The following is a 23,430-nucleotide window of genomic DNA, read 5'->3' as shown; positions in this document are numbered from 1 at the left end:
TCTCACACCTGGCCCTGAACCTGGACAATGGCTGTGTTACCATCTAGCCGGACGCATGCACAGAACTTGGGCAGTGAAGTGGCCAGCCCAGGAGCACAGAGCTACAGGGCTCAAGGGTCACTGGGGACTGTGGGGAAAGAGATCAGGGAATATGAACTAAGGCCATGAGCACAGGACAAGGGCTAAGCCACAGGGGACTTTCAGGTCAGTGAGTTTTCTGGTGGGAGTCAAGGCCAGCACTAGGCCTGGGAGTAGCCAGGGAGGGGTACCATGGCCAACGCCATGGAGCCAGGCATGGGCACCTTGTAGAACTCCTGGACTGGCGTGCTGACAACCATGGACTCTGCCTGCACACGGCCCACCAGGAACTCCAGGTACTTCTCAAAGGCTTCCTGGTTCTTGATGAAGCACATGGCCACATCATCATCTGTGTCACAGCGATGCAGGTCCTGCAAGAAGCTGCCACAGAGAGGGACAGGGTCAGGGACAGGGTCAGGCACAGCTCACAGCCCAGTCCTGGGCCCTGTCCTTGAGAGGCTATGGTTCTTGCCCAGGAGTGGGTTCTGGGTCTGTGAGACTGAGTATACTAAGCTGGGTGTGCAGACATGTGGGCACGTACAGAAGTGCATGGGTATGTACACTTGCCCACGAGTGTGCAGATGTGTAGTATGTGAGCATGTATATGTGGGTACATGCATGTACATGTGCACGTGTGTGGGTGCATGTGTGTATGCATGTGGCTGTGCATGTATACACAAGTGTGCAGATATGACCATGCATGTGTGGCATGTGTGTATAATATGTGTGCATGTGTTTGCCTGAATGTGTCTGTGGATGTGCACATGGCACACACATGCACTCAAATTCTTGTGTGAGTGTGCAAGAGTACATGTGCATGGAGATCAGCATGCATGTGAGTGCACATATCTATGTGTATCCAGCATGTATGTACATTTTTGTACAGGATTCACATATGTATGTGTGCACACATGTACACTATGTGCACACACATATCAAGCACATGTCCATGCACATTTGAGGCTGGGTGCGTGAGCATATGTGGTGTGCACATGGGACTTCCCGTGTGCCCGTGTACATTCATGTGCATGCACATGGGCCTGTGTGAGTGCTCATGGGTGGCAGGTATTCTTCAGCCTTCAACCCATATGGCGAGCGTCTGTCACTGGGGCATCACACAAGTGGGATGTGCCCATGGGTAAATCGAGTTCCTACCCCAGCTGCTGAGTGTCACCCTCCACGAGGCCTGACCCACAGCTGTGCGTGCACCTCACATGTATGTGTGTGGCCTTGCCTACCTGCTGTGGAAGCGACTGATGTCCTGTACATTGCGAAAAATGACTGCCTTCTGGCTGGCCACGGCTGCTGGTGCTGTATGTAGTGGCTTTGGAGGAACTGAAGCTCACCCACGAAGGTCTGCTCTGAGCTCAGCAGTTCCTGGATGACAGAGCTGGTGGAAGAGTGGCATCAGGGAGTGCCCAGCAGCTGCCCTGCTCCCACTGTCCCTAGTCTCCACATGGGGACTAGGGACACATGGAGAGCTTGCTCACTTGCACTGCAGTTAAATGGGGTTCCTGTGATCAGGAGCCTGTCACCCAGTTTCAGAAAGTGGGTAGGTGGTGGAGCAAGGGCACCACCTCTTCCCCAGGAAGCCCTCCCGAATGAGGCTCTGGGAGGGCACAGCTGCAGAAACCAGGGGCAGGACTGTGACCCAAGGAGGCTCACACAGCTTCAGCAAGCACAGGTCCCCCATGAAGAAGCACGGCAGAACGCCAGCTGGCCCTTGAGGCCCAGCAGCCAGCTGTGGCTCCACTCTCAACCCTCCCCAACACATACCTCAGCCTGGTCTTGTACTCATCCTCGGACATGGCCTCGGGGAATTCGGGGGCCTCACTGGGCCCCCACTCAGGAGACAGCTATTGAGAAACAGGAGTTTGTTCCAGGGCACCAGTTTGTTCCACCTCCTCTGTGGCCACCGGGCTCCTGTCCCTTACTTCCAGGGTTCTCTGGCGAAGGGCCAGGATCCCAGGGCCTTGGCACCCTCCCCCAGCTCCGGACTACCATACCTTGAGCCTCTTGTCCAGGTAGGCTGGTGACACACAGCCTTGCCTGGAGGGGCTGGACTTGGTGGGCTTGGTGCGCACAAGCCAGTGCAGTGGGTGGGCTGAGTCCAAGACCTCCACATACTGGCCTTCCCGCAGTGTGATGGCATCCTGCTCGGCCCCCAGGGGTAGGTAGTTGGCCGTGGCCACATAGATATCAAAGATCTGATAAAGAGAAATGGGCCTAAGTCTTGGGGCCAGAGGGGTGAGGCCTGCCAAGGCCCCCCATTGCCCCCCACCTCTGAAGAGGGATAGGTTCTCCCAACCCCCTAAAACCCCCAAGAGCACAGAGGGGAGGGTGCTGAGTCCAGGGGTTGAAGAGGTACCCAGTCCAGGGCCACAGGGCAGGAGCCCCCAGGGTCACTCTGCACAGATGGCAGTGAGAGGGCTGGCTCCTGCCAACGTGGATGGGCGCCTAGACTGTGGTTGCTCACAGCACCTTGCTGCCCACTGCCCCCTGCAACCCAAGAGGTGGTGGGCTCTGGAGGCAAAGGTGCACTCTCCACAGATGGCAGTGAGAGTGACATCAGAGGTAGTGCTCTGCAGGAACCCACGTGCAGAGACCCTGCCCTCTGCTCTAACCTCTGGTGTCCCTTGGTGTCTCTGGGGGTGATGCCCCTCCCTTGGTAGCACCAGGCCCTTGCAGCCCCCCATTGTCTCTTCAGCAAGTCAGGCCCCAAGCCCTGTTCCTAAGGGTCCCAGCCCACCCACCTCTCCTTGGGAGTCCCCATCCTCTGACTCTGAGGATGACTCCTGGACGCTGGAGGAGGGCCGCGACCGGCCATGCCGGGGGGAGGTGGACGGAGTCTTGGACTCCTCATCACTGTCACCTCCAGGCACCTGCAGCTTGGCTGGGCAAACACAAGAGTTGTGATGTCCCTGGAAGGCTGTCCCCCTACTGCCTACCACCCAGCCAGTCTCCAGGGCTCCCAGGCACAGAGTCCTAGCTAGGCCCCATGCGAGGACACAGGGTCCCAGCCTCCCCTGTGGTTGGGGAGGTCCCATCCTGGCCCCCTCACCCTGTGTGATCTTGGCCGACACCATCTCAGTGATCTGGGAGGTGAGTTTCTGTAGGAATTCCTCTGTACCCACCTCAGTGAGGGACAGGTGGCTATGGGCCTCCTCAGCCACCAGGGCCTCCCCTGGGGGAACAAACACAACACTGTGGGGTCATGCTTCCCCCAAAAGTTCACTGCAATTCTCCTAGGGGCTGATGGTGAGCAGGAGACCAGGCCCTGGCAGGGAGACCATGAGGTGGTGCCAGCAGGAAGAGACCAGTGAGGTCAGCAGGATGCAGAGCCTGTGACCAGGGATGAGAATGAAGGGAGCGGGTCTGGACAGAAGAGGCAGCAAGTGGCCAGAGAATGGCAAGCACAGCTAAGGGGCAGCAGGTGGCAGGCAGGGCTGCAGGCAGATGGTGAGGGAGCTGAGGACAGGGCTGGGCAGGGTCCAGCCTGGCATCAGGCTTGAGGCAGGGTTGGGGATGTGGGGGCCGAGGTGACTTTGTGGCTCTTCTTAACATAGCCCACTGGGCATGGGCCCCCTGACCACAGAGGTCAGAAATAGCTCTGACTCCAACCAGAGCTGGGAGCTGGCCATGAGAGGGCAGGAACCTAGAGCCCAGGCTGCTCAGGTCCAAAGGGCGGCCTCCCCTGCACCCAACCCGGGCATACCTTTCCTCTGCCCAGCAAGGCCGGTGAGACCAGCAGACTCTGACATCTGTGCTGAGATGGCTTGGGTGGTCCTGAGGGGAGGAGGGGTGTCCTGCAAGCCCAGCTTGGACCCCACCACTCTGCTCCCCATAGAGGGGGGCCTAGGGGCCAGGACACCACAATCAGTGGCTCCACACCAGAAGGGGCCCATAAAAACTTCATTTGATAGTGTGGAGAAGCTGCACAGGGAAGGGGGTGGCCACCCACAGGGCTACACCACCCTAGCCCACTGGGTAAGTCAGTCAGGGCACCCACTCACCCCTGTAGGAAGGTAGAAATGAGAGCCTCCTTCATCTTCTCCTGCTCCTCCTCCTTGGGCACTGTCCAGAGATCCAGGGGAGCTGTCAGGACCAGTCCTGTACTCCGATACCTTGAGTCCTGGGCTGGGACCCCTACCCAGGACATCTAGACCACCCTGGGGGCCCTGCCTGCACTGTCCCTAAGAAGCCCTGGCAAGGGTCTGTGCCTAAGCGCCCACCTCCCTGTCCACTCTCAGCACTTGGTCACCCATGGGGTTGGGGGACAGGCCTGCCCTCCAAGCACCATCGCTCAGAGGGGCTGAACAGAGGGCTCTGGGCAGGGCCTGCAGGCCATCTGTGCACCATGCAGGCAGGGCTGAGGTTCCAGGCCAAACTGGCCTGCACCACTGGGCCCAGACTGCTCTTGGGCTCTGCAGGAGAAGGATCACAGGTGGGTGAAGGCCATACATCCCAAGCTGGTCCCTCACCACACCCAGGCTCCCTACTCACTGCCTGAGACATGCAGGCTGGCAGAGCAGAGGGCCTGGCCAGCGGCCTTGGTGGCAATGCACGTGTAGGTGCCCTGGTGTTGCCGGCCCACATATAGCAGGACCAGGCTGTGCTGCTGAGCAGAGCTGGCCATAGTGTAGCCTGGGGTGTTTGGGCCAATCCACAGCACGCCTCTCTCGGCCTCCTCCTTGAGCCAGTGTATGGTGGGGGCCTGGCATCCTGTGGGCAGGAGAGGGCTCAGTGGGTACACAGCCCCACTGGCTATGGGCCTCCAGAAGAGGGTGCTTGGCAAGAGTGATATGAGGGGTGGAGCAGGAGGCCACGCAGGGTGGCATGGGTGGACTGTGGGAGGGTGGCATGGGGACTTTGGGGGGGTGATCTTTCTCCGGGGAGTGAGGATGCCCACCTTCCACCTTCACCGAGAATGTGATGCTGGAGCCCCTCTTCACTTTCTTGGGGGTGAACCTCTCCAGGATGCGGGGTGGCACCAATTGCTCACACACATCTGGGAGAGCAAGGACAGCCATGGAGACACCCGGCACCCCTCCTTCAGCTCCCACGTCCTGATGTCCTTGTTCTGGGAACCCCAGGTAGTTCTCTGCGACCTGTGCCTGTGGCCCCAGAGAGCCCTCTTCCTGCACCTCCACCGCTACCAGGCCCAGGGCTGGTCCACTCTGGCCTCACGCCCACAATCCACCCAGCCTCTGTCTGCCCACAGGGCCATCTCACCTGATGCTGACTTCTCTTCTGGTTCATCAGGACCTGAAAAGTGCAGAGGGAGTCAGATGTGCAGCATGCACAGATTCCCTTGCTTCCCTACATGTGGGAAGGTCCTGGTCCTACTGCCCAGTGGGGGGACCTGGGCATGGCCCCACCCATGGTCAAAGGTCCATTACCCTGCCTGAAACTTTGGCCGGGAGGCCAAAGAACTCACACTCCAGTGTACATCCGTGTGACATCCCCACCCTCCCTGTGCCCACTGGGAATCTGGGGCCCCGCCTAGAACCACATGGGCACTGGGAGATGGCAGCTGGGGCTGCACCCTGAGAGGCAGGAGGAGGACCCAGCAACAGTCTCTCCGCAGGACCAGTATGGGTCAAACTAGGAGTCAGCTCTCAGTGCTCAGAACGTTTGGGAAAATAAAGACACAGGAGTTTTCTTGTCAGAGCTGCCACTGGGGCTTTGTGCAGGTCTGCTGGGCCCAGTGTTCGTCCGCTTCCCCCAAGAGCCTGCTCATCACTCAGGGCGTCCAAGCCCCACTGGGCACCCGCTCCTGTGGGGCAATTCTGCCATCTGTGCCACTGTGCATAGGGCAATGGGCTGGGCCCCGGCCTGATGGGGCCTGGCATGCAGTACATATGGCACTGCTCACTCCTTCAGGGCACACACCTCGGACCAGCAGATGGGCAGATGAGTAGGCAGCACTAACAGCATTGCTGATATAGGCTGCATACTGGCCCACGTCCTCCCGGGTGACAGAGACGATCTCCAGGGTGTGCAGTGTCTTCTTGTCAGCCATGCGAATGTGGGCAGATGTAGACAGGGGCTGGCCATCTTTGAACCAGTACAATCTGGGGACTGGGTAGCCTACCCCATGGAGGAGAGTGGTCAGCACACGACCATTCTCAATGGGCACTATACTCTTTCGATGGCAGACAGACAAAGGCCCAGAAAAGAGGTTGCTCAGAGGCCAGCGAGCCTCTGGTGTGGGGGTGGGGTGGCAGCCTCTTGTTGCCCAGCAGCAGGCACACATGACCTCCTGACCTCCACTGGTCAGGCCCTTCCCACGTGTGACCAATGGGAGACAGCTCCTGGCCTCCCTCCAGCTACGGTGCCCACTCCCCAGCACCTCACCTTTCACTTTGAGATGAAATTTGGCCAGGCGTGTACCAGGGGCCACCTGGAGGTCCCTCAGCTCCTCCACCACCTGGGGCAGCTGCCCCTCATCTGATTCGGTTCCCTCTTGCTCCCGGCTGGCAAAAAAGACAAATAAGGGGGTAGCCATAAAGTGGAGCAGGCTGAGGGTCCAGGCAGGAGGGCCCACGGGGTGAAGGTCAGAGGCAGATAGGTTTGAGGTTCCCTGTATCCTGAGTGGAGGAGCAGAGGGACAGAAACGGACAGGGTCTGACTGAAAGCTGCAGGCTTGGGAAAGTCAATCTAAGCCACCCAGTCCAGATCACCACTTCCCGGGAGGCCCTGGGCTGCTGTCTGTGTGGCCCCACCTAGACAGGTATCCCTGGGCACTGAAGTAGGATGAGGTCTCCGTGGCGTCTGTGGCAGTGTCGTAGTCTGTGCTGGTCACTGGGGAGGAAAAGTGAGTGGAGGAGGCTCAGGACTTTGGGATTTCAGGGGGACGCGCCCTCCTGGGCCTGCCCACCCCTGCTGTTCCCAGCCTCGTTCTTCCACACCAATAACTAACTGCAAGCCTCTTAGGCCCAGCACAAAATGTCATATGACCTGAGTCTCCAGAAACAGCAGACAGGGACAGTGGCAGAACCTTCTGGTTCCATCCCACCAGGGCATGAGAGGTTGGAGACACAAGCCTCAAAACCAAGAGAAAGAGACTTGAATTTCTGGCCAAGAAGGGGCAACAAGCTGGACTTCCACCACTGTGGGCCAAGCGAGAGTCCCCAGAGTGCCCATGCTGAGATGCTACCCCAGCAGGATGGTTGGGAGGTGGGGCTCTGGGCCTGGGGCCAGTGGGAGCTGAATGGCAGCTGCACCTTAGCCAAGGACCCGAGACCCCTGGCCCTTCTTGCCACGTTCTCAGTGACATTCAGGTAAAATTGGGGGACTTTACAAGATTTCTTAGACAATAAAATGGAAGAAAATAGTCTTTTACAAATGGTGTTAAGAAAGAGTGAACTTGGAGCCTTACCTCAAACTCACAAATTCCCTCCAAGGGAACCAAAGACCTCAACTTCAAAGCTACCACCAAGTTTCCAGAAGAAAGCACACATGTGGGTCTTTATGACTCACATCAGGCAGCACTTGCATACGTGTGGCAAAGCCCAAGCAGGCAAGAAAGAGCAGAGACCCTAGCCTTCATCAGGCCAGACACAGTGCCCCCAAAACATGGCCAAGAAAGGGAAAGACCGAGGTCATGCCTCTGATGCAGCCCGGAATCAGAAACACGTGAAGAGCTCTTTCAGCTCTGGAAGGAGACCAGCCATCAGTGCCCACCATGCCACAGCTCCAAGCATGCCTGTATGCAGGGGAGCCTCCACCACGACCCCACACACACCAGCAGCAGTTCTGTGGCCAGGGCACCTGCCAGCTGCATGTCCTCTAGCCCAGCTCAGCTCTGACCCTGTTTGCCTGGGGACAGGCAAGACAACCTGCTTCAGAGGCTAGTAAGAAGCCCAGGCTCCTCACTGGGGTGGACCCAGTGGATATAAATCAGGACCCATGGTCTCCCTGGGGCAGGATTAACCTGCCAGGGCAGCTCACAGAAGCCAACCAAGGGTCCTGTTGCCTAGGCTGAAGGTGTTTTAAGGACACCTCAGGAGCAGCCAGATGTGAGATCATGTCGGGCAAGCTTTGGTGGGCACAGCCCCTGCCAGCACCTCTGTTTCCATCAGGCCGAAGTTCCCTGAGGCCCACAGCCTGGGCACCCTACTCCAGCTGTGTCACACGCCATCCCCAGTGGATGGGGTGGGGCCCTTTCCAGGCTTCCTGTCAAAGCTTGGTCTTCCTGGCCAGCCTGCCCACCAAGGCTACAGGGACCCTGTAATTAATTGGTGTCTATTTGCTAATTAATTAGACACCAGTGCTACAAGTTCAAGTATGGGGGTCAGGGGTCAGGGCGTGCTGTGAGGGTGGCTCTGCAGTGCCTGGGCTGGGGGCAGTTGCTTGGAGGGTAGAGGGGCCCGCTAGATCCCTGCCTGCTTCAGCCCAGATTCCCCACCCCTTCTCTTGTGCCACAATGGGGTGGGGGCTGGAGCTCTCCTCCAGGAGAGGCAGGCACTACAGATCCGGTGTCTGCTGGACCCAGTCCTGGAGAGAGCCATCACCCCCTAGCATGTTTTGCCTGCCTTGGCTTGACTGTTCTCGTGACTGCTGGGCCAGCTGAGGGCAAAGCAGGGAGACAGTGGTTGGATGGAAGGAAGAACTTCCCAGTTACCAGGGGGCCCTGTTGCCTGTTGCCCTGGAGTGTACTCAGAGCCTCACTGACCACATGTATGGGCTGTGCAGCCTGGGAATCCCTCCTCATGTCCCCCTTTCCACCTCTTCCCAGGGCCCCCAACCATGCAGGTGACCATTGAGGATGTGCAGGTCCAGGCGAGTGGTACGGCACAGTTTGAGGCTGTCATTGAGGGGCACCCACAGCCCACTGTGACATGGTACAAGGTAAGAGCTGGCCCAAGGAGGCAGGGTGGGACCCTCAGAGGCCGGAGGCACCTGTGTGTGCATGTGTGTACGAAAACCGCACTACACAATCCTAGCTGTGTGGCCCCTCCTGCAATCCCCAAGCCCATCATGGCTGGGCATGGGGCTGGACCTGGGGCCGACACACAGCAGGTGCCAGGGAAGGGCAGGTGGGCCTGATGCTGGGATGGGCTGATGGCGTCCTGGCCTGCTGGTGTTTCAGGACGGTGTCCAAATGGAGGACAGTGCCCAGCTGAGCCAGCAGAAGGATGGCACCACTCACTGCCTGCTACTGAAGGATGTGGCCCAGCAAGATGCAGGCGTCTACACCTGTCTCGCACACAATGCTGCTGGCCAGGTGCTCTGCAAGGCGGAACTGCTGGTCCATGGGGGTAAGCCGCAGAGCCTCCCAGGCCCAGGGCCGCTCGGTCTCCACATGGCATCCCCAGTCCCCACAGGGACCCCAGCTCAAGGTTCCCATGGGCCACAGACCCAGGCCCAGGGAACAGCTTGCCAGCTCCACAGTACTGGGGACGAGGGCCAGGGCAGTGCCTTTGCCGTCCTAACTACCTTCTGTGCTGACCACAGGAGACAGTGAGCCAGATTCAGAAGAGCAGAGCCATTGAAGGAAGCTGCACTCCTTCTACGAGGTCAAGGAGGAGATTGGCAGGTACACTCCAGCCCTTCTGGCCCCGGGGATGCCCAGGACCTGTGGCACAGCGTCACCATCCTGATCCCCCTCCCTCCTCCCCAGAGGCGTGTTTGGCTTTGTAAAAAGGGTACAGCACAAAGGAAATAAGGTATTCTGTGCTGCCATGTTCATCCCCCTGTGGAGCAGAACTCGGGCCCAGGTGTACCAGGAGCGAGATATCCTGGCCACGGTCAGCCACCCGCTGGTCACTGGGCTGCTGGACCAGTTTGAGACCCGGAAGACCCTCATCCTCATTTTGGAACTGTATCCTTTCTTCTCCTGACCCCTTGGGGTTTGAGGAGGGGTACAGTGGCCACCAGGCTGGGGATTGGAGGAGCATATGCTCCCTGGGCCTGGCAGGTTGTGACGGCCTCAGCCCACCTTCCTGTGGCCAATGCTGTGTGACAAGCAGCCCTGTTCCTGACACTCCTGATGGTATTGGGCAGGGGGTTCTTTCTCTCTGAGGGTTGTCCATGGGGGTCACCAGGCAGGGTCAGTGGTTGAGCTGCTCCTGAGGGTCCAGATGTCCTCGGTGGAGATGGCCAGGGGTCTCCTCCCATGGGTGACCTCTCAGATGTCAGGCGAGGTGTATCCTACACAGGTTACTCCAGGTCTTTGCCCACTGCCCATAGGTCCCTGACTGGGGTCTCAGTGTGGAGGGCCTTGTGGCTGGATCTGCTCCTGTGTTCTTGTCTCTCCCCTGAGGAGGGATTTGTGCAGACAGGCCAGGTGCCCCCACCCTACCACTGCCCTGTGGCCTCAGTCCCTAGGCAGCCCCCCTCATCTGGGCTGGATGCTGTCTGGGGTTCCAGGGGCCCATGGCACCTCCCCTCAACCTGAGCACCAGTACCCCACCCTTGAGACCGCAGGAACCCTGTCCTGGCCACCTCCTGGTGGGTTCCAGCCTCAGCTGCTTTCCTTGACCAGGCCCCAGGTGCTCATCAGAGGAGCTGCTGGATCGCCTCTTCAAGAAGAGAGTGGTGACAGAAGCCGAGGTGACCCTGCACCTGCCTGCCACTGGCCTGAGCTGCATGCGGGTCCCAGCCCCACCCAGACACAGCTGCCCCAAATGTGGCCCAGGCCCCGCCTCTCTGGATCCCAGGCCCCGTGGCTACCCAGGCTCTGTGCCCAGCTGCACTGCCTGGCTTCCTGCACACCTTGCTTGTTCCTGGGGATTTCTCTGGCTTTGGCACTTAGGGCTCAGGGTGCCACCTACCCTTTGGCACTTAGGGCTCAGGGTGCTACCTCTCCTCAACCCCTTTGGGCTTGTCCCAGGTGCTAGACTGGAGCACTCAAGCAGGATGAGTCAAGGTGGAGGGCCGCGGCCCCTCCCTGAGCACAGCATTTGCCACAGGTCAAGGTCTACCTCCAGCAGCTGGTGGAGGGACTGCACTATCTGCACAGCCACGGGGTCCTCCACCTGGACATAAAGATTCTGTCCCTTGGGCCCCTCCAGAACCTGGGTGGGAGAGGGGAGCCCTGGGCCTACAGGATAGGAAGGGACAGGCCTACCGTGTCCAGTTTCCTTGACAGGACTTGCTATCCTGCAGGGACTGGATGCACTGCTAATTGGCAGCTCATCCGTGGGCTCTGTCTGATCTACAGAACTTCTAGTTTCCCCCTCACCCCCCTCTCCCATTGTGGCTTAGCTTCTACAGATCAGAGAAAATATTTGACCTTGGATTTTTAATCCTAATTTTCAACTCTGTAGAAGAATTTGGCTCCAAACCTTTCCAATCAAAAGGGTGATTATCTCCTCCATGGGACACAGTCTCCCCTTTAGATACAGCTGACTTATGGAACCAGACCAGAAATACCTGTCACTTTCACAAATGGAGGGGGAGAATGGCTCTACCACTGCCTCTGGGTCCAAACCCATCACTTTGGATCCACTTTTAAGAAATCTAATATCCAGTATGCTAATGAATTATTTTCTCAATTAATTCCACTAATTAGTCATCTATTCTTGCTCTGCCAGAATCCCTATCTTTTTACCATCTAATCATTCATTGCCAACAAGCCACATATTCTACCTCCCTAGAGGGATGCATTTACACTGGGTAAATAAATGGTTAGGGTAATCTCATGCTGCCTGTTCCAGCTTCCCAGATCCAGTTCACAGTACCAAACATCAATATTAACCATCAAGGGAAAATATGCTTCTTTAAATAATCAGGAGAGAATCTCCTACTCTATCTGGAAATTTCTCTGTTCTGCTAGTTCAGTATTGGCAGTCAACAGACAATGGCACTCATTACTACTACAATACTAAAAGGCATTTTCCCTATAGCTAAACCATCATCTCTGACACCCAAATAATCAGAATTTTTTAGCAGAATTTAGTGTCCTTGCCTCACCCCCCAACAGCATCTTCTGCTCATTTTTCGCCCAATACTGAGGTTTTATCTGAGTTCCATGGTGATGCCAAGACAGGTAAAGATATTCTTTAAATCTTCCACCTACTCCCTTCTTTTCTGAAACTTACACATAATCAATGTTTTTACTTATTTTGAAAACTCTCATGCACCAGGTATAGTGATAATAGCTTTAAAAAGCATTTACCTACTTCCACCCTTAAATCTTTATGGGTTGGGGTTTGTACCCCCATTTTACAGAGAAGAAAAGCTGAGGCTCGGTCACCTGCCCAAGGTCATCCCGGGCAGGGGCTGGGATCCAGGTTTGACCTGGATGTCCTCTGTCCTCCGCTTGCTGGGTTCTCACAGTGCGGGCGGGCGGGTGCGCTCCTCGGGGCTGTCTTCCTTGGAGGACGAGCCTCTGAGAAGAACCAGTCCCCTTCCCTGTCTTCACCACGCTCCCGCCACTTCCACCTGGCAGCGGTTCCCGGAGACCCTACTCACAGTCCCTCCTCTGGGGCCAATTCAAACTTCCCCTCGGTCCCCAAAGCAGGCACCGGCTGGCTGACACGAGGAGCCGCCTCCTCCCCGCCCGCAAGGCTGGGAGCCGGCGAGTGGAAGAAAGGAGGGCGCGGATACCCCGCTTCCCTGGGCTCGGACTCGGGGGCCAGAGGCGGTACGACGCTGCGGGGGAGTGGGCAGCGCGGGCGGGCCAGGGGTCGGCGGGACCTGGGGACCGGGGAACCGGAGACCCGGCGCGGGAGCGCGGCTCGGGCGGGCAGGGGGCTCCGGCGCCGGGGGAGGATGCGCGGGCGGTGGGGCGCTGCCGCCAACGCCAGGTCGGTGCGCCGAATGCCGGGAGCCGCGCCGGGGCAGGGGGGGGGAAGGCGTCCGCGGCGCGGGGGGGGGGGGGGGGGGAAAGGGGTCCGCGGCGCGGGGGGGGGAAGGGGTCCGCGGCGCGGGGGGGGGAAGGGGTCCGCGGCGCGGGGGGGGGAAGGGGTCCGCGGCGCGGGGGTGGGGGGGGGAAGGGGTCCGCGGCGCGGCGGGCGGGGCCCCGGGCGGGAAGGTGCGGCGGCCTCAGGCGCGCCGGCCCGGGTCGGGGTCGGGTCCCCGGAGGCCCCCTCCTACCTTTGCCGGGCGCCACGTAGACGGAGTAGAGCAGCGAGGACGAGAGCAAGAAGAAGAAGAGCGCGGCGAGCGGCGCGGCAGCCACAGCAGCCCCCGGCGGGCGCACATGCTGCAGCCGGGCGGCCGCTCGAGGGCCGGGCCTGCTCCTGCCGCTCCCGTGCGCCGCCGCCTGGGCCTCGGCCGCCGCCTCCCGAGCCTCGCGGGCCGCCACCGCCGCCTCGCCGATCCCAGCCGACAGCCGCGGCGGGCCAGGCCACATGAAGTGGGCGGGGCCGCGCGGCCCGGAGCCAGCGCAGCGACGGGGGCGGAGCGGGCGGTCGCACAGGGGCGGAGGGGCGGGACCAGCGCCGACCCGCACCATCGCAAAAGACCCGCGCGCTTGCTCGCCACCCGACCCCGTCGCCCCCGCGGCTGAGCAGCGGCTTTAGGAAGCTGTTAGAGGTACAGTAGTGAAGGATAAGTCTAACCCCACTCTTGAGGGTAGTGGGTTAGAAGCACAAATGTACTCCAAGTAGGCCATGTGGTACAGGTGCCATGGACCATATGTAGCTGCCCAGCACCTGAAGTAGTGTTAACTGAGTAGTGTTAAATAGTGTTAACTGAGATATGCTATGAGTATAAAACACTCACTGGAATTACACAAAGGATGTAAAATTCCCAGTGCTATTTTTTCATGCTGATTGTATCCAATCACATTACTTTGAATATAGTCATCCCTCTGTATCTGAAGGAGATTGGCTCCAGGACTCATCCCAAACTAAAAATCTGGGAATGCTTCTATCTTTTATATAAAAGTATTTGGACATAAACTATGCATATCCTCCTGTATGTTTTAAATTTCCTTTAGATTTATAATACCCATTATAAATTAATATTATGTTATTATATATTTACATATTATATTGCATTGATTAGGGAATAATAATAAGAAAAAAATCTGCACATGTTCAATAAATATGCCATTTTTTCCCTGAATATTTTTTAATCCTAACTTAGTTGCAGAAACCACAAGTATGGAGGGCCAACGCTGTTTGGTCAGACAAGATGTATTGTTAAAACTGATTTTCCCTTCTCCCTTCTGCTTTTCTGCACTTGGCTACAGAGACCTCTGGTCACAGGCTGCTTACATTCCATTTGTACTTGAAAGAGGTACAGCTGTATCTACTCTACAGGATGCTCCAGATGAGTGGGGGTTCCAGCCACGGGGACAGAGAAGGCCTGCAGAAGGATGTGACAACAAAACTGTCATTTGGATGGCAAGTAAGATTTAGGCCAAGAATAGGTCAGTGGTGGGGTTGGAGGATAAACTTGAAGGCAGAACAGGGTATTTAGAGAAGGCCACCATTTGCAAAGTCAAATCATCATGATTTTCATTTATTAAGTAGCAGGTTGCAGCCACTTTTTAAAAGTGGGCTTTCTCTTCTAATGCAAGGCTTTGATGGCCCCTTTATTGGAAGCCTGGCAGCAGAAGGGTGGGCCTCAGTGATGCCAACTTCCCCCACATGGGCTATCCCCCCTCATATCTTAATATGAGATAAAGCTCATTTTAGGAAAGGGTAAATTCTCTTAGACCAGAGAAAGAATAGTGACATTGAATTAGCTAGATAGATGGCAACAAGTAATCTGAGTGATTACCTTGGACTTGGGCTGGGCAGGCACGTCAGCATTGGCTGGAGGACCTCTGATCATGCAATTTATCCTCATCCATGGAAATGAATGTGCATTTAAAAGTTCCAGGAGAATATTTTAGTGAAAAACAATAGAAAATTTTAAGACAGATTAAGGTTTAGTGTCACAGAAGATTATAGTGTGAGCAGACTGTCCTCATAGGGATCAGTTTAACTGTTCACAACAGGAGGAGATGTGAGCTGCAAGGATATTTGACATGAGAAACATGAATTTTCCCTCTGAGTGTTGACTAGCATTTGCAAGTACCAGGAGATGAGATATGAAATGTACTGTCAAGCATTCAGTGTTCAAAATATAATGCATTATTTTAAGTTGAATTTTTTGTTTTCTGAGATCCTCATTCTCAATTTGTCTACCTCTGGGATAGATAGATTGGCCTCATATGGTGCCTTCCCAAACCCTAATGGCAAGCTGCTGCAGCAAAAAAAGGATGGGGCTTTCCAAAGCCACTTACTCCTGCCTGTTCCTTGCCTCCCTGGATTAGAGGCAGAATGGTAAGGCCAGCCCCTCTGTAACAAGTGAGGGTCATTGGCTTACTCTGTCCAGTAAGATTTGGGCATTAGTGTCTAGGGAGAATGTTCTCCCAGACAGAAGAGCCAAAGCGCTACTGGCAGGGAACCCATACCCTTTTCCTCCCTACCTCCTCCAGCCTGGTGTCCAGAAGGAGGACACACATTCAGCAACAATGCAAAATGCTTCCATGAGGTCGGCAAAGGGCAATTTTCCCCAGATGCCCAAGGCACTTTCTTTGTCCCAGTGCATGGACCAAGTTTCTGAACCTCCCTATAATTCTGAAGGGGAAAATCTTGTAACAGCAGGGACCCACAGATCTGAACCTTAGTGAAATAGTTAGGGTGTCACTTGTGGAAGTGCAGAGGACCTGTGACCATGGGCTCTCAAGCTAAAATCAGGATGAAAAGTGCAGTTTTATAGAATCCTGTTTTAGCATGGCCTGTTAAAGCCAAAGTACTTAGAATTTAGAGCCCAAGACTTACTTACTATTGCATGACACAAGCCTCTGTGGTGTGGCTTCCCTTCCCACATCTGAAAAACAATTAATGTTAGTTTTAATACTTAAGCCAAGAGATTCCCCCCGCCCCAGCCTACTCAGACACACCATGTGAGTGTTCACTGCTGCTCTTCCTGGATCTCATGACTTTCTTGCAGCCCTCCTCTCTAAAGTCCAGCTTTCTCTGGTCATGACCAAATATGAGGTTTTGCTCAAACGATATTTATTATATGAATCAATGAATGAAATAAAACAATTGAATGTGAAACACAGAAGAGTTTTTTTTCTGTTTTTTTTTATTGGTTGTTCACAACATTACAAAGCTCTTGACATATCATATTTCATACATTAGATTGAAGTGGGTTATGAACTCCCAATTTTACCCCAAATGCAGATTGCAGAATCACGTCGTTTACACATCCACAATTTTACATAATGCCATATTAGTAATTGTTGTATTCTGCTACCTTTCCTATTCCCTACTATCCCCCCTCCCCTCCCCTCCCATCTTCTCTCTCTACCCCATCTACTGTAATTCATTTCTCTCCTTTTTTATTTTCCCATTCCCCTCACAACCTCTTATATGTAATTTTGTATAGCAATGAGGGTCTCCTTTCATTTCCATGCAATTTCCCTTTTCTCTCCCTTTCCCTCCCATCTCATGTCTCTGTTTAATGTTAATCTTTTCTTCCTGCTCTTCCTCCCTGCTCTGTTCATAGTTGTTCTCATTATATCGAAGAAGATATTTGGTATTTGTTTTTTAGGGATTGGCTAGCTTCACTAAGCATAATCTGTTCTAGTGCCATCGATTTCCCTGCAAATTCCATGATTTTGTCATTTTTTAGTGCTGCGTAATATTCCATGGTGTATAAATGCCACATTTTTTTTTATCCATTCATCTATTGAAGGGCATCTGGGTTGGTTCCACAGTCTAGTTGTTGTGAATTATGCTGCTGCTATGAACATCGATGTAGCAGCATCCCTGTAGCATGCTCTTTTAAGGTCTGCAGGGAATAGTCCAAGAAGGGCAATAGCAGGGTCAAATGGTGGTTCCATTCCCAGCTTTCCCAGGAATCTCCATACTGCTTTCCAAATTGGCCGCACCAATTTGCAGTCCCACCAGCAATGTACAAGTGTACCCTTTTCTCCACATCCTCACCAGCACTTGTTGTTGTTTGACTTCATAGTGGCTGCCAATCTTACTGGAGTGATATGGTGTCTTTGGGTGGTTTTGATTTGCATTTCTCTGACTGCTAGAGATGGTGAGCATTTTTTCATGTACTTGTTGATTGATTGTATATCCTCCTCTGAGAAGTGTCTGTTCAGGTCCTTGGCCCATTTGTTGATTGGGTTATTTATTATCTTATTGTCTAATTTTTTGAGTTCTTTGTATACTCTGGATATTAGGGCTCTATCTGAAGTGTGAGAAGTAAAAATTTGTTCCCAGGATGTAGGCTCCCTATTTACCTCTCTTATTGTTTCTCTTGCTGAGAAAAAAACTTTTTAGTTTAAGTAAGTCCCATTTGTTGATTCTTGTTATTAAATCTTGTGCTATGGGTGTCCTATTAAGGAATTTGGAGCCCGACCCCACAATATGTAGATCGGAGCCAACTTTTTCTTCTATCAGATCAGAGTCTCTGATTTGATATCAAGCTCCTTGATCCATTTTGAGTTAACTTTTGTGAATGTCAAGAGAAAGGGATTCAGTTTCATTTTGTTGCATATGGATTTCCAGTTTTCCCAACACCATTTGTTGAAGATGCTATCTTTCCTCCATTGCATGCTTTTAGCCCCTTTATCAAATATAAGATAGTTGTAACTTTGTGGATTAGTCTCTGTGTCCTCTATTCTATACCATTGGTCCACCCGCCTGTTTTGATACCAGTACCATGCTGTTTTTGTCACTGTTGCTCTGTAATATAGTTTGAAATCTGGTATCGCTATACCGCATGATTCACACTTCCTGCTTAGAATTGCTTTTGCTATTCTGGGTCTTTTATTTTTCCATATGAATTTCATGATTGCTTTATCTATTTCTACAAGAAATGCCGTTGGGATTTTGATTGGCATTGCATTAAACCTATAGAGAACTTTTGGTAATATCGCCATTTTGATGATGTTAGTTCTGTCCATGTACAGGGTATATTTTTCCATCTTCTAAGATCTTCTTCTACTTCTCTCTTTAGGGTTCTGTAGTTTTCATTGTATAAATCTTTCACCTCTTTTGTTAGGTTGATTCCCAAGTATTTTATTTTTTTGAGGATATTGTAAATGGAGTGTTTTTCCTCATTTCCGTTTCAGAACTTTTGTCGCTGATATACAGAAATGCCTTTGATTTATGCATGTTGATTTTATATCCTGCCACTTTGCTTAATTCATTTATTAGTTCTAGCAGTTTCTTTGTAGACCCTTTTGGGTCTTCTAGGTATAGAATCATGTCGCCCGCAAATAGTGATAATTTAAGTTCTTCTTTTCCTATTTTTATGCCTTTAATTTATTTTGTCTGTCTAATTGCTCTGGCTAATATTTCAAGGACTAAATTAAATAGGAGTGGCGATAGAAGGCATCCCTGTCTTGTTCCAGATTTTAGAGGGAATGCCTTCAACTTTTCTCCATTCAGAATAATGCTAGCCTGAGGCTTAGCATAGATAGCTTTTACAATGTCAAGGTAAGTTCCTGTTATCCTTAGTTTTTCTAATGTTTTTAACATAAATGGATGCTGAACAAGGGGAATGACAGCCAGGGTTTGTGGCGCTGTCCTCATGGGCTGGGTGCTGTCACTGGCAGTTCACATCATGATCTCACTTAACCCCATGCTGCCCAGGTGCATCCCTTGGCCCTGCTCGCGGGTTCTCCTGCCTCGCGGGGGCTGCACTAGGATCCACTACGTGGGTTTGTTCTGTGGATTCAGCAAGTTCACCCACGAGGTGCCAAGCTCCAGGGAACCGCACAGTGAAGATCGGCTGTCATTTTTTATTACAATCCCTCAATTCTGAAGCCCAAAAAAGACTATGAAAACCAACAGCTTCCACCAAGTCTGATGCTATGACTCATTCTAGGACAAATCCCGGGCTGCTCTGAGGCTACTTGGACTCTCGTGGAGCCCTAGTTTGAATAATCACGAGTCACAGAAATGGTGATGGAACACGGTAGGATCATAAACCTCACCCCCCCCTCTGAAATCTAAACATGTCTAAATTTGGAAACAATGACTTCTGCCCAAAGATTATGGACTTGTGATACCAATCCTCATGACAACCCTTAGGCCAGCCCTAAGAGATCTTTATTTTGTAGACAAGGAAACAGGCTCCTGACAAGGAAACAGTCCTGACATGAATCTTGTTTTTCTTTTGTCATGATGCAATTTGCCCAAAGCCACCAAACTAGGAGATGGATGACTGAGAACTTGAACTTGGGTGGGCTGACTCCATGGGTGTCTAGGTCCTTTTTCTTAGGGGATCGCCTGGTGCCCCCATTCTGAGGATCAGGGAGGCCCTTTGAGCAGGAAAAGGCTTGGTGACTCCTATCCTGCCACCAATGAACTCTGAGTGACCTTGACAAAGCCCTTCCTCCTCCCAGGACCTGTGCCTCCTGACTTGTAAAACAACTGACAACACTGTCTTTGAGGTCCCTTAGCTGCTGGTCACATTTTCTCTACAGCCTTTGAAGAGGAGTCCCGCCTGTCACATTGAAAGTAGGCATTCAGACCCTTGGGGAGGTGCAGTGGCGCCAGGTCCCGTCCTGGAAATCCTTTGAAATGTCAGGCTGGGCTGGGGGAGTCTATGGGATGGGGGGTGGGGAGCAGGCAGAAAGAATTCTGAATGTCCCTTGATTCTGAGATGCAAGTGCCACGTCATTGTCTCCACCCCTTGGTGAGTGAACCTGCCAAGGACACTGCCTTCTTACTTTCCCAGGTTTCTGAGGCTATTTCAGCAAGAGCCAGTCTTGCCAGATTGAATGGATTTCTTTCACACACTTAAAAGAAATGTAAAACCCAATCGTTCCACTGTCTTTTGAAGTTTTATTACCTAGTTTTGAAATGGTGAAAACTGGCCCAAGATAAACAAAATTCAAGGACAATAAAAATATGTAGGAAAAATAAGTTGGTCCCTCTCGGGGACTGATGTCCCCCTCCTCAGAGGCACGCCCAGCTGTACATCTCCTTCCCCGAACACTTTTGGGGTCTGTGAGTGCTGTTGGGATGCTCTGGGCAGCAGGCACAGAGCCACACGTGACCTATATGTGCATGATTTCCACATAAGTACTTGGGCTGTCAAGGAGTCCCCATGGATGCACTCAGGGGCATGTAAATCCAGAGAACCAGATTCTGTCCTTCCTTTGCTCTGGCCATCGTAGCAGTGAGACTTGTGAATCCTGACACTGGGTGAGTGAGCACCATGTGCAGCAGGAGTGTTCTGCAAGTCACCTCTACACCAGGACAATGAACAATACCGAAGAGATCGTGAGCGACATGATCCCCTCCCACGGAACTGAATGAGATGGATTCCCCACTTCAGCTTCCCCTTAGGTGACACTGCCCATGGCCCCCCAGTGCCACCTGACACCTGTCCTGGGAGTGCGGGGCAGTCAGGGAGTGGTCTGCTTGCAGCTGCAGGACCTTACCTCTATGGGGGGCTGGGGGAGCCTATGACCCTGAGGACACTTGACTAGGGCTTTGGCAGCTCTCACCAGTTGAAGTCCTGGCGTAAGCTTGTAAGCTTCGTTTCTTTAGGGTTGATCTACTTCCACATTTGCAGGAAAGCTGGGCCGGCTGAGTGATCGGATGTGAAAAGTGAGTGAAAGAGAGAAATCCAAAGTGATTTGAATGTGGTTTTTCTTTCTTTCTTTTTTTTTTTGGCTTAAGCAACCAGTTGTTTAGAAAATGAAAAAAAATCAGTTTGGGGGAATCAGAAAGCAAAAGTTCAAATAAAAAAATTGAGGTTCCTATTAGACAGCTTCTGGACAGGCAATCCGGGCATCTATTATCTCCTCTCTTGCTGAGAAGTCCATCACACATTTGTAGGTTGTTTTTGTACTTGTAGCCAAAAGCTTCCCAACAAATGCAGTATATGCATATGTGTGTGTGTGCACGCGCGTGCATGTTACACACACATATACATGTAGATGCCTCTCTTTTTTTTAACAGTACTGGAGATTGAACCCAGGGGTGCTTTACCATGGAGATACATCCCCAACCCTTTTTGAAAATTTTATTCTAATTTGTTACATATGATAGCAAGATGCATTACAATTCATATTACACACATATAACACAATTTTTCATATTTCTGGTTGTACACAATGTAGAGTCACACCATTCGTGTCTTCATGCATATACTTAGAGTATTGATGTCCACCTCATTCCACTGTCTTTCCACCCCCATAATCCCTTCTTTTCCCTCTCTCCCCTTTGCCCTATCTAGAGTTCATCTAATCTACCCAAGCTCCCCATTCCAACCCCATTATGAATCAGCCTGCTTATATCAGAGTAAACATTCAGCATCTGTTTTTTTTGGGGGGATTGGCTTACTTAATGCAGCATTATATTCAACTCCATGCATTTACTTGAAAATGCCATGATTTTAATCTCTTTTAATGCAGAGTAATATTCCATTGTGAATATATACCACATTTTCTTTATCCATTCACCTCAAAAGAGCATCTAGGTTGGTTCCACAGTGTAGCTATTGTGAATTGTGCTGCTATAAACATGGATGTGGCTGTGTCCTTGTAGCATGCTGTTTTTAAGTCCTTTGGGTATAGACCTAGGAGTGGGATAGCTGAGTCACATGATGGTTCCATTCCCAGTTTTCCAAGGATTCTCCACACTGCTTTCCATATTGGCTGCACCAATTTGCAGTCCCACCAGCAATGTGTGAGTGTGCCTTTTCTCACATCCTCACCAACACTTATTGTTGTTTGTGTTCTTAATAGCTGCCATTCTGACTGGAATGAGATAAAATCTTAAAGTAGTTTTGATTTGCATTTCTCTAATTGCTAGAGATGTTGAACACTTTTTCATGTATTTGTTGACTGATTGTATATCACCTTCTGAGAAGTATCTGTTCAATTCCTTGGCCCATTGATTGGGTTATTTGTTTTTTTGGTGGTAAGATTTTTGAGTTCTTTATATATCCTAGAGGTTAGTGCTCTATCTGATGTGTGTGTGGTGAAAATTTGCTCCCATTCTGTAGGCTCCCTATTCACCTCACTGATTGTTTCTTTTGCAGAGAAGAAAGCATTTTAGTTTGAATTCATCCCATTTATTGAGTCTTGATCGTAATTTTTGCGCTATATGAGTCTTATGTTGATGATTGGGCCTACTTTGAAGTCTCTGGTTTAATTCCTAGGTCCTTGATCCACTTTGAGTTTTGTGCATGGTGAGAGATAGGGGTTTAATCTCATTTTGTTGCATATGGATTTCCAGTTTTCCCAGCACCATTTATTGAAGATGCTATCTTTTCTCCAATGCATGTTTTTGGCGCCTTTATCTAATACAAATGTAATTATGTGGGTTTGTCTCTGGGTCTTCCCCAACCCTTTTTAAAATTTTTATTTTGAAATGGGTTCTCCCTGTGTTGCTCAGGCTGGCCTCGAAGTTGCCTCAGCCTCCTGAGTAGTTGGGTTTACAAGGTGTGTGCCATCGTGTCCAGCTCTACACATCTGTCTATCTGTCTATCTATCTAAATACGCCTGAGACTAGTCAACAGCCTGGCCTCTGGGGCAGAGAGATGGCAGGAGGATGGGGGACGGAGGGACAGTTGGGAGACTTACTTTTTCTAGGAATTTTTATTCTGCTTGAATAAAGAAGCAGCAGAGCCATCTGACCTGAAGCTGGCCTGGCTAGAAGGAGGCCCCCAGGGTCAGTCCTGTCCTCTGCCTCTGCTGGGTGATTCCTCTGTGTCTCACCGTGGCAGCTCTCTCTCTCTCTCTCTCTCTCTCTCTCTCTCTCAATATTTTTTAGTTGTTGATAGACCTTTATTGTATTTATTTGTGTGTGTTACTGAGGATCGAACCCAGGGCCTCACACATGCAAGGCAAGCGCTCTACCACTGAGCCACGATCCCATCCCCCATGGCATCTCTTTTGACTGAGCATCACTAAGATTCCCTTGGCCAAGAAAACTGTGCACTCTTCATTCCCTCCACTATGGAAAGTCCTATGTGGTTAAAGCTGCAAGTCCTGAATGGGGGCCGTGCATAGTGGCGCACACCTGTAATCCCAGCCGCTTGGGAGCCTGAGGCAGGAGGATCACAAGTTCAAAGCTAACCTCAGCAACAGTGAAGTGCTAAGCAACTCAGTGAGATCCTGTCTCTAAATAAAATACAAAATAGGGCTGGGATGTGGCTCAGAGTGTAAATGTCCAGAAGTTCAATCCCCAGTACAAAAAAAGAAAAAAGTAATAGTCCTGGGTGGTCCCCAGACGACACATCTGCCCCACATCTACTTTCTTTTGTAATACCAGATTCGTGGGACCCCATTAGACCTCCAGGAGCTGAATCCGATGCAGTCACACAAGAGTCTTTATTGCAAGCTTGAGCCTGGACTCACAACCGTTCCCAACACAGCAGTCCTAGGGAGTGAGTCCCAGTCCTTTGTTCAGTGAGATT

At 52.2% G+C, this 23,430-nt stretch overlaps 1 protein-coding gene across 1 annotated transcript; it reads right to left on the bottom strand.

Moving 5' to 3' along the window:
• Positions 1-117: 117 nt before the first annotated feature.
• On the bottom strand, positions 118-8,794 carry LOC144370517 (obscurin-like). Its single transcript, XM_078031327.1, has 14 exons — positions 8,752-8,794; positions 6,804-6,882; positions 6,436-6,554; positions 5,311-5,343; positions 4,988-5,086; positions 4,092-4,152; positions 3,794-3,864; positions 3,140-3,262; positions 2,832-2,971; positions 2,085-2,285; positions 1,855-1,934; positions 1,317-1,468; positions 303-459; positions 118-127 (listed from the first exon to the last, which is right to left on the bottom strand). Exons 1-14 carry the CDS (start codon positions 8,792-8,794, stop codon positions 118-120), a joined length of 1,368 nt encoding a protein of 455 aa, XP_077887453.1.
• Positions 8,795-23,430: the final 14,636 nt, after the last annotated feature.

The sequence above is a fragment of the Ictidomys tridecemlineatus genome, chromosome 14 (assembly GCF_052094955.1).
Source record: "Ictidomys tridecemlineatus isolate mIctTri1 chromosome 14, mIctTri1.hap1, whole genome shotgun sequence".
In the NCBI taxonomy this organism is placed as follows: domain Eukaryota; kingdom Metazoa; phylum Chordata; class Mammalia; order Rodentia; family Sciuridae; genus Ictidomys; species Ictidomys tridecemlineatus.
The sequence above is the reverse complement of the archived record's forward strand: the minus strand, read 5'-3'. Positions and strand labels throughout refer to the sequence as shown.

What these genes read in the sequence shown, in the direction of transcription:
- LOC144370517 (XM_078031327.1), bottom strand. Translation starts at nt 8,794, where the DNA reads ATGAGGAGGGATTCCCAGGCTGCACAGCCCATACATGTGGTCA. An exon ending in AGAAGAGAAGTCAGCATCAG is followed by an intron (nt 5,087 to 5,310) that starts GTGAGATGGCCC and finishes TTGCTCTCCCAG; the next exon opens with ATGTGTGTGAGCAATTGGTG. An exon ending in GAGTACAAGACCAGGCTGAG is followed by an intron (nt 1,469 to 1,854) that starts GTATGTGTTGGG and finishes CTCTTCCACCAG; the next exon opens with CTCTGTCATCCAGGAACTGC.